This window comes from Heterodontus francisci, chromosome 3, assembly GCF_036365525.1.
Source record: "Heterodontus francisci isolate sHetFra1 chromosome 3, sHetFra1.hap1, whole genome shotgun sequence".
In the NCBI taxonomy this organism is placed as follows: domain Eukaryota; kingdom Metazoa; phylum Chordata; class Chondrichthyes; order Heterodontiformes; family Heterodontidae; genus Heterodontus; species Heterodontus francisci.
Window position 1 is genome coordinate 84545255 of NC_090373.1, and position 10871 is coordinate 84556125.

At 42.3% G+C, this 10871-nt stretch overlaps 1 protein-coding gene across 2 annotated transcripts in view; it reads left to right on the plus strand.

Moving 5' to 3' along the window:
- Window positions 1-10555, plus strand: part of gareml (GRB2 associated, regulator of MAPK1-like) — a 223558-nt gene extending 213003 nt beyond the window's left edge. For both annotated transcript variants that reach the window (XM_068017826.1, XM_068017834.1), the window contains one exon: window positions 8913-10555. In XM_068017826.1, the coding sequence (XP_067873927.1) occupies window positions 8913-9936 (1024 nt within the window). In that variant the 3' untranslated portion in view covers window positions 9937-10555. The remainder of the gene's footprint in view (window positions 1-8912) is intronic.
- The last annotated feature ends 316 nt before the right edge of the window (window positions 10556-10871 follow it).

Sequence of the window (10871 nt, forward strand, 5' to 3'; positions counted from 1 at the left end):
TATTCTATCATATTGTGGTCACTATTTCCTAATGGAGAATTTGTGGTAGAGAATGAGGAAAAGGTGGAGAGACTAAACAATTACTTCATGTCTGTCTTCACAGAGGAAAACACAGAAAATCTCCCAGAAATACTAGGGAGCCAAGGGACAAGAATGAGAGGTGATCTCATTGTAACTTATAAAATTATTACAGGGCATGAAAGGGTGGATGTGGATAGGATGTTTCCTCTGGCTGGTGAGTCTAGAGCAAGAGGACACAGTCTCAGAACAAAGGGCAGGCCATTTAAGACTGAGATGAGGAGGAATGTACTCAGAGGGTGGTGAATCTGTAGCATTCTCTACCCTAAAGGGCTGTGAAAACTCAATGATTGAGCATGTTCAAGACAGAAATCAATAGATTTCTGGATACTAATGACATCAAGGGATATGGGATTGTGGGGAAAAATGGCATAGAGGTAGATGATCAGCCATGATCTGTCTGAATGGTGGAGCAGGCTCGATGGGCTGAATGGCCTACACCTGCTCCTATTTCCTATGATCCTATGAACTTTTGTATAACCGTGCACCTGCCTCTCACCTGAAGTTCCCGTGCCATTTACGCATAAATAAGTGTGAGCGCTTTTAGCCTCACTGTTACTTTAACAGCAAAATCTGGGCCAATATATCCTCCAACATAAAAGAAATCTGCTCGTATTTCAAAATTTCGAGTCTTTAAATGAGTTTGGACAATCTCAGTCCAGTTTCTAAAGATTACAGCATAAAATAGCCCCTAATTTGACAGTAATTCACATCAAATTGGTGATCTCACTCGTAGCCTAAAGATGACTGGTGTGGATATAGTTACTGTAGAGTATGAATGCTAAATGTCTTTATATGACATTCCTCCTTCCACTATGTAATGGAGATGTAAACGTATTCATATTCAAAATATGAACAGAGTAATATCATAGCAATATATTAAACCTGCTGATGCTAATACTGCAAACAGTAATTTCCAGCCGAGATCTTCTAGTTCACTATCTCAGATTTGCATATGATGTTTTCAACAACTTCATTTTCATTGCTCATGAGGATGTAGGCTATTGAGTAATATTTTTAACATTCAACAGTTTTGTATTGCCTAATTTATTCAGGTTTTAGGATGGGCTAAATTTCCTACTGCACTCAGCTCTGGGCACCACACATGACGGACAGATTGGCCTGAGAGGGATTGCAGCCTAGGTTTACCAGAATGGTACCTGGACACCAAGGGTTGAATTATGTGGAGATATTACACAAACTAGGCTTGTATTCCCAAGGATTTGGAAGGTTAAGGGATAGAAACATAGTAAATAGGAGCAGGAGTAGGGGATTCGACCCTTCGAGCCTGCTCCGCCATTCATTGTGATCATGGCTGATCATCTAACTCAGTAACCTGTTCCCGCTTTCCCCCCATATCCTTTGATCCCTTTCACCCCAAGATCTATATCTAACTCCTTCTTGAAAATATACAATGTTTTGGCCTCAACTGCTTTCTGTGGCAGTGAATTCTACAGGCTCACCACTCTCTGGGTGAAGAAATTTCTCCTCATCTCATTCCTGAATGGTTTACCCCGTATCCTTAGACTATGACCCCTGGTTCAGGACTCCCCTACCATTGGGAACATCCTTCCTGCATCTACCCTGTCAAGTCCTGTTAGAATTTTATAGGTTTCTATGAGAATCCCCCTTACTCTTCTGAACTCCAGCGAATATAATCCTAACCGACTCAATCTCTCCTCATACGTCAATCCCGCCATCCCAGGAATCAGTCTGGTAAACCTTCGCTGCACTCCCTCTATAGCAAGAACATCCTTCCTCAGATAAGGGGACCAACACTGCACACAATATTCCAGGTGTGGCCTCACCAAGGCCCTGTATAATTGCAGCAAAACATCCCTGCTCTTGTACTCGAATCCTCTCGCTATGAAGGCCAACATACCATTTGCCTTTTTTACTGCCTGTTGCACCTGCATGCTTACCTTCAGCGACTGGTGAACAAGAACACCCAGGTCTCATTGCATATTCCCCTCTCTCAGTTTATAGCCGTTCAGATAATAATCTTCCTTCCTGTTTTTGCTTCCAAAGTGGATAACCTCACATTTATCTACATAATACTGCATCTGCCACTCACTCAACTAGTCCAAATCAAGCTGAAGCCTCTCTGTATCCTCCTCACAACTCACCCTCCCACCTAGTTTTGTGTCATCTGCAAATTTGGAGATATTACATTTAGTTCCCTCATGTAAATCATTAATATATATTGTTAATAGCTGGGGTCCTAGCACCGATCCCTGTGGTACCCCACTAGTCACTGCCTGCCATTCGGAAAAAGACCTGTTTATTCCTACTCTTTGTTTCCTATCTGCCAACCAATTTTCTATCCATCGCATTACACTACCCTCAATCCCATGCGCTTTAATTTTACATGCTAATCTCTTATGTGGGACTTTGTCGAAAGCCTTCTGAAAGTCCAAATAAACCACATCCACTGGCTCCCCCTCATCAACTCTATTAGTTACATCCTCGAAGTATTCAAGTAGATTTGTCATGCATGATTTCCCTTTTGTAAATCCATGCTGACTCTGTCCGATTCTATCACTGTTCTCCAAGTACTCTGCCATAAAATCTTTGACAATGGACTCTAGAATTTTCCCCACTACCGACATCAGGCTGACTGGTCCATAATTCCCTGTTTTCTCTCTACCTCCCTTTTTACATGGTGGGGTTACATTCTTTTCTTTCTTTTTCTTTCTTTTGGGCCTCCTTCTCTCGAGAGACAATGGATACGCGCCTGGAGGTGGTCAGTGGTTTGTGAAGCAGCGCCTAGAGTGGCTATAAAGGCCAATTCTAGAGTGACAGGCTCTTCCACAGGTGCTGCAGAGAAATTTGTTTGTCGGGGCTGTTGCACAGTTGGCTCTCCTCTTGCGCCTCTGTCATTTTTCCTGCCAACTACTAAGTCTCTTCGACTCGCCACATTTTAGATAGCTACCCTCCAATCTGTAGGAACTTTTCCAGAGTCTATAGAATCTTGGAAGATGACCACCACTATTTATAGGGCCACTTCCTTAAGTACTCTGGGGTGTACATTATCAGGCCCTGGGGATTTATCAGCCTTCAATCCCATCAATTTCCCCAACACGATTTCTCTACTAAAATTGATTTCCTTCAGTTCCTCCCTCTCACTAAACCCTGTGTTCCCCAACATTTCTGGTATGGTATTTGTGTCCTCCTTTGTGAAGACAGAACCAAAGTATGCATTTAGTTGGTCAGCCATTTCTTTGTTCCCCAAAATAAATTCCCCTGCTTCTGACTGTAAGGGACCTACATTTGTCTTCATCAATCTTTTGCTCTTCACATACCTATAGAAACTTTTAGTCAGTTTTTATGTTCCCCGCAAGCTTACTCTCATACTCTATTTTCCCCTTCTTTATCAATCCCTTGGTCCTCCTTTGCTGAATTCTAAACTGCTCCCAATCCTCAGATCTGTTGTTTTTTCTGGCAATTTGTATGCCTCTTCCTTGGATCTAATGCAATCTCTAATTTCCCTTGTAAGCTAACTTCCCTGTTTTACTTTTGCGCCAGACAGGAATAAACAATTGTTGCAGCTCATCCATGTGCTCTTTAAATGTTTGCCATTGCCTATCCACCGTCATCCCTTTAAGTAACATTTCTTAATCCATCATAGCCAACTCGCGCCTCATACCTTCGGAGTTTCCTTTATTAAGATTCAGGACCCTAGTCTCAGAATCAACTACGTCACTCTCCATCTTGATGAAGAATTCTATCATATCATGGTCGCTCATCCCCAAGAGATCTTGCACAACTAGATTGTCAATTATTCCTCTTTCATTACACAATACCCAGTCTAGGATGGCCTGTTCTCTAGTTAGTTCCTCAACGTATTGGTCCAGAAAACCATCCCGTATACACTCCATGAATTCCTCCTCTACGGTATTGTGACTAATTTGATTTGCCCAGTCTATATGCAGATTAAATTCACCCGTAATTACAGATTCTGGCCCTTGATTTCTCTGCCTATCACTTTTCTTATTCCCCTTACTGTCTTTTGTTCTTGTCTTTGATTCCCCCCCTCCTCCGTCCCCCTGCCATTTTAGTTTAACCTCTCCCCAACCACCCTCGCAAATACTCCCCTTAGGACATCAGTCCCGGTCCTGCCCAGGTGTAACCCGTCCAGTTTGTATTGGTGCCACCTCCCCCAGAACCAATCCCAATGTCCCAGGAATCTAAAACCCTCCCCCTCATACCAACTCTTCAGCCATGTATTCATCCGATATATCCAGTAATCCTGAGATCACTACCTTTGAGGTCCTACTTTTTAACTTACTTCCTAACTCCCTGCTTTTAGGACCTCATCCTTTTTTTTACCTGCGTCATTTGTACCAATGTGTACCACGACCACTGGCTGTTCACCCTCCCCCTTCAGAATGCCCTGTAACCGCTCTGAGACATCTTTGACCCTGGCACCAGGGAGGCAACATACCATCCTGGAGTCTCGTTTGTGGCCACAGAAATGCCTATCTATTCCCCTTACAATTGAATCCCCTATAACTATTGCATTCCCACACTTTTTACTCCTCTCCTGTTCAGCAGAGCCAACTGTGGTGCAACGAATTGGGCTGTTGTTGCTTTCCCCTGAGAGGCCATTCCCCCCAACAGTATCCAGAGCAGTTTATCTGTTTTGCAGGGGAATAGCCACAGGAGATTCTTGAACTGCCTGCCTAGTCCTCTTGCACTGCCTGGTGGTCACCATTCCCTTCCTGCCTGTGGAGTCTGAGCCTGCAGTGTGACCACCTCTCTATACGTGCTATCCATGATACTCTGCACCTCGTGGATGTTCCACAGTGTCCCCAGCTGCCGCTCCAGCTCTGAAACCCGGGCTTCCAGGAGCTGCAGCTGGAGACATTTCCTGCAAACATGCTGATCCCGGGCACTGGAATTGTTCCTGGCTTCCCACATAGAGCATGAGGAGCACACCACGGCTTTGAGCTGTCCTGCGATGACTTAACCCTTTAAATTAAACCTTTTGGAAGATGCTTAATATCAAATCATATCAATTACTCTAGGGCCCTTCTTCCCTGGTCCTCGTTACTACAGAACTCCCTAAAAAACACTACTTACTATATATGAAAATAAACTGTCGATCTCTCTGACCTTAGTTACTACTGCCAGTTATTTAGAGCTATTCCTTAACCGCAGTTACTCACCAGCCAATCACCTCGCAGCTTTCCAATGATGTCACTGTTGAAGGTTTTTTTCCAAACACTCCGGCTCGCCTGTACTGTGTGTTTATCCTGTCCTCGGTCAGTGATTCTCCCTGCAGGTCCGCTCCACACCACTAGGCTCACGGAAGGTAAGTAACCGGGCCGTGATCCTCGGCCTCTATTTATCCTCTCCTCAGTCAGTGATTCTCCCCGCAGGTCCGCTCCACTCCGCTTGGCTCCCGGAAGGTAAGTAACAAGGCCACGATCCTCGGCCTCTATTTGTCCTCTCCTCGGTCAGTGATTCTCCCCGCAGGTCCACTCCACTCCACTCGTTTCCCGGAAAGTAAGTAACCAGGCCACGATCCTCGGCCTCTATTTAACCTCTCCTCGGTCAGTGATTCTCCCTGCAAGTCCGCTCCACACCACTCGGCTCCTGGAAGGTAAGTAACCAGCCATGATCCTCGGATCATTTGATTGAAGTTTTCAAGATATTAATGGTAACAGATAGGGCAGTGGGGAGAAACTATTTCTGCTATTTGAGGAGTCTAGAACTAGGAGGCATAGACAAAAAATTGGAGCCAGACTTTTCAGGAGTGAAATTAGGAAACACTTCCTCACACAAAGAGTGGTAGAAGTTTGGAACTCTCTTCAACAAAGGGCAATTGATGCTGGATCAGTTGTTAATTTTAAAACTGAGATTGATAGATTTTTGTTATCCAAAAGTATCAACATCCTAGGGGCTACCATTGACCAGAAACAGAACTGGAGTAGCCATATAAATACTGTGGCTACAAGAGCAGGTCAAAGGCTAGGAATCCTGAGGCAAGTAACTCAACTCCTGACTCCCCAAAGCCTGTCCACCATCTACAAGGCACAAGTCAGGAGTGTGATGGAATACTCTCCACTTACCTGGATGGGTGCAGCTCCAACAACACTCAAGAAGCTCAAAACTGTCCAGGACAAAGCAGCCCGCTTGATTGGCACCCCATCTACAAACATTCACTCCCTCCACCACCGACGCACAGTGGCAGCAGTGTGTACCATCTACAAGATGCACTGCAGCAATGTACCAAGGCTCCTTAGACAGCACCTTCCAAACCCACAACCTCTACCAACTAGAAGGACAAGGGCAGCAAATACATGGGAACACCACCACCTGCAAGTTCCCCTCCAAGTCACACACTATCCTGACTTGGAACTATATCGCCGTTCCTTCACTGTCGCTGGGTCAAAATCCTGGGAACTCCCTTCCTAACAGCACTGTGGGTGTACCTACCCCACATGGACTGCAGCGGTTCAAGACGACAGCTCACCACCACCTTCTCAAGGGCAATTAGGGATGGGCAATAAATGCTGGCCTAGCCAGCGATGCCCACATCCCATGAATGAATAAAAAAAAAAGAGATGTGGCAAAGGTGGGTATGTGGAATTTAGGTTGCAGATCAGCCACGATCTCATTGAATGGCGGATCAGGCTCATGAGGCTAAACAACCTACTCCTATTTCTTTGTTTCTATGTTCCTCAGTCCTTAGCTCCAACTAATTCTCTAAAAGTAGGACTGTCGTAGTGACTTGTGTCGACATCTTGGACAGCACTCTAATTTTGTCAACATACCCGCATTAGTTTAAAGAGCCTAGCATAATCAAAAAAAAGTTTGATTAAAAGCAGTTTACATCCTTGGACTACTTTAGATAAGTTCACTTAAGGGCACAGAACCCGAGGTTCTTGCAGTGGAGGTGCTGCTTTAGGAGAGGGAGGCGTCTTTGCCTGGAATGATTAACCTGTCAAGGCCCTCAAAAGAATGTGCATAGGTTCAGTGAAAGAGGTGGTCAGAGCAGTGATTGTCAGCTGAATGTCAACTCAATGCTGCAAGATGTTTAATGACATAACTAGGTCAAGGAATGTAAGAGGAACCAGCTACCTCGTTTATGTTTGGAAGTACAGATGTGTTTTATTTTTTCGTGGAAACTGCATTGGATTGTTACAGGATGGGCCCTATTTTTAACTCTGTGTAAGTGGGTGGGTTTTGAATGAGTTAAAATCTCACCCATGGTATCTATTGCATCATCAACTAACCATGGTATTGACACTGTTTATGTATGGGTTTCAGAATAGCTTTTAAGTGTGTTGCAGCAACTGAAGCTGTCCAAAATAGCTAATATAATGTCATGCTCCTTTAAGTGTTTGAAGGGATTTGTAATTGAAATGTCTTGGCATTTCTGTGGAACCCTAAACTGTCGAAGAACGTATTTTATTCTCTTATATGTACATGGTGCATCTACAACAACTATACTGCTGCTAGCAAATGCAAAAAAAATCTCCTATTGATAAAGCACTATAATACTGTACTAAGTTACCTTCACTTAGTAATCCAAAGTGCATTTAGGTCAGATGATGCTAACATGAATGGCCAATTTAATGACAAATGGGCTTTCCTTAATATTGCAAATTCAATTTTGAAATGCTTTTGACTTGTCTTTTCTGCATTTATGCTTCCTGTTATGTACATTAATTATTTCTTATAAGTGCTTTAGTACGACAGGCAATTTCTCTGGCTGCCAACGGACATTTGAATCTTTCGCAATTACTGTCATAGTTTTCACTAATAGGGACAGAAGGGGTTATTTCCCACCCAATGCTAATTTTAATGCCTGCTTCCCACCACTTAGAGAGCAGCAGTTTAGCTAGAAGGGGCATTTGGTGGCAGTTATCTGGTTCACAAATTCTAACAAGCTTAGAATGCCAATTTCTTTTTACACGGATGGAGTATCGTGTTGCTATAGTCAGTTATTTGGGGAGTAGATCCAATGAACAGACCTTTCTTGAATTACATTATGGATCAAGTTTCCTCTATTTGAAAAAAATGAAACGGAAATTTCTCTTTATTGTGGATGTGATTGTTAGCATGCTTCCCACACAGTGCTCAAGCAACTTAATTGGTAAAAAGATCAAAAAGTTCCTTACTATATCTGTGGAATGCTCAACAATTGTTGAAAATAGCACAATAAAATCTGACAAAGGCCCAATTTTCAAGTGGATCCTGAATGTACTGGTAACCATTGAAATGGAGAAAAGTTTAATTTTGATGGGGGTGGAGATCTTCCAAATATACAAAGGTGTCAACCAGTGTGAGAGTTTGTGACTAAAAAAGTCAATGCAACCTCCATGGCTCAGACCAGTCAATGGCATTGAACAATAGAATTAATATTGTACAGAATTTCTCACATATTGGTTTTATCCTTTAAATATTGGGCTGCAATTTGCTGAAGAAATAACAGTGTATGAATGATGCACGCCTTTATTAATGTGTAAGTTGCTCAACAATTTACGGTGAGGAAGATATACCCCATGGACTAGTATACAACACTACCAGTTAAATTAAGTAGCTCAAATTTGGGATGATTATTTGTCAGCATATTATAATGAAATTGTGGAAATTGGGTTCCCTCCCAGGATCTTCCCACCATTTCACATTTTGAATTTACCTGCTAAATTTCATGCTAACCTTGCCCACTATTCGTTGTGCTCATGCCCCTTCTTTGTGGTTCATGGTGGTAGTTCCATTGAAGAGATTTCCCCTCAGTCTGGTAATAATGCTATTTTAGAGGATTAATCCATGTTAACAAGCCATGACTGTAATACACTTAATTTATTTCCTTCCATTTCCAGTTCTGGAACCCGCAGTGGCAGCTGTTCGCCATCCCCAGATTCATATTCCCTTTACTGCTACCCATGCACATGGGGAGACTGCAAGGCTACAGATTCTTCCAACCGTCCAATATCAGGGAATATTTCATCTAATATCCAGAACGTGCAAACCTCCTGGTCAGATCCATGGGCATATTCAGACAGCATTCAAAGTGTGATCAGTGGGCGATCTACACCCCAATTATCAGGAGATGCTGTCCTCAAAAGTTACTACAGTTGTCCTCGACTGAAACCACCAAGCTCTCAGAAACGGTTTGCTCCTTTTGGGGCATTAAACCCTTTTGCCAATTCTAGTTACTCATCTAGTCCATCAGCAGCAGATTGGTTGGAATCTTCTGATCATCACAAGTCTCCATCCACCACATCAGAGCATTTTGATCCTTTTGATCCTACAGTCAGCCGTAGCACCTCTCCTGATCCAGGCTCTGTCAGCACTTCTGGAGACGTAAGGTACAATCAGGAGATTAGAAACTGTGTACAGGATTCATTGTACAAACAGACTGACAGCATATCTTGTCCAATCCCACCACCACGGCCTCCAAAAGTCTGCGATTCGGACAACATCATAATCAGAAGTACAGCATCTCTTTCTCCTACCATTGTAAGAGGTGCTGAGGGTGGTGTCACAAGGGTTTATCTCACGCAAGGGGTTATAGAGGTCCCTCCAGTGTCATCTAGGAGTAATACGGAGATACCTGTCTCCCTTCCTTCAATTAATACCGCAGGTATGCCCAAATTAAATGGTAGTGGTTTGTACTGGCACCCACCATCTGACCTATCTACTCTTTCTGTGGAGGAAGTCTCCAAATGTTTACGTTTCATAGGCCTTTCAGAAGATGTGGTGACCTTCTTTGTTCGTGAACGAATTGATGGAAACATTTTTGTTCAGCTGACTGAGGAAATTCTATCTGATGATTTTAAACTGACAAAACTGCAAGTGAAAAAGATTATGCAGTTTATTAAAGGATGGAGACCTAAAATTTAACCAATTCTTTGTTTAAGGTGGGTTAAGGTTTAACTCTTTAACTCATTGAACCTTATGATAATTTGAAAGATTTTCTTTGAAAAGCACCTCCAGATGTTTTAAAATGTCTCAGAACATGTTTTGTTATAGAAAATACCATTCATGTAGGTTAGTGTGAAGAATAGGTGTTATCAAAATGTAATATCTATTGTTGCTGACATTGCACACTTCAAAGACGCTATCTTTTCCTTTCCCATTATAGAAAGTGTTAACTGCACAATACATTGAATTTTGTAGGAACAAATATGAGTTAAAGAGTTAAATTATTTTTGAACTGTAGTCAATGCTGCCTAATTGGAGGTGGACTAGTCTTCAGGTTATGCAAGCATCAGGCTATCTGTTTAGTCAAGCTCAATATGTTTTCATGAATGTTTAAAATGCTACAGCAGTGGAATGCTAAAATGCAATTTCCATTGCTTCAGTTTTTAATCAGTTAACTGCTATTGTTCGTGTTACTGAGGATGAATTAGATTAATGATGGATAAGCCCCTTCTAACATTTACTGTACTAATAAAATTATGGAATTCCATTAAAAAGACATTTTTGTATTACCCATATAATTTTTCCTGTACTTGAAGCTCTCCCCGTCAAACAAAAATAGGAAGCCCAGGAAAAAGATCATAGATAGTAAAATAATTCTTGTGCAGCATGTGGTTATTGTGACTGCTAGAAGGAAAATAAAACACACATCTGTGAGGAAATATACAGTTGCCCTTTTCCATAGTATGCTACATATGCCTATAATTTAGTACATTGGTTTTAGCCAGTAATTTGATCTAAAAATGTACTGTACTAATCACTACTGTCTTAAAAACTGTATAGTCTGTTATTTGCGGAAGACAACTCTAAATTATACAGTTTAATGGCTGCAGTTTTTCCAACTAATTTTTGGGAGA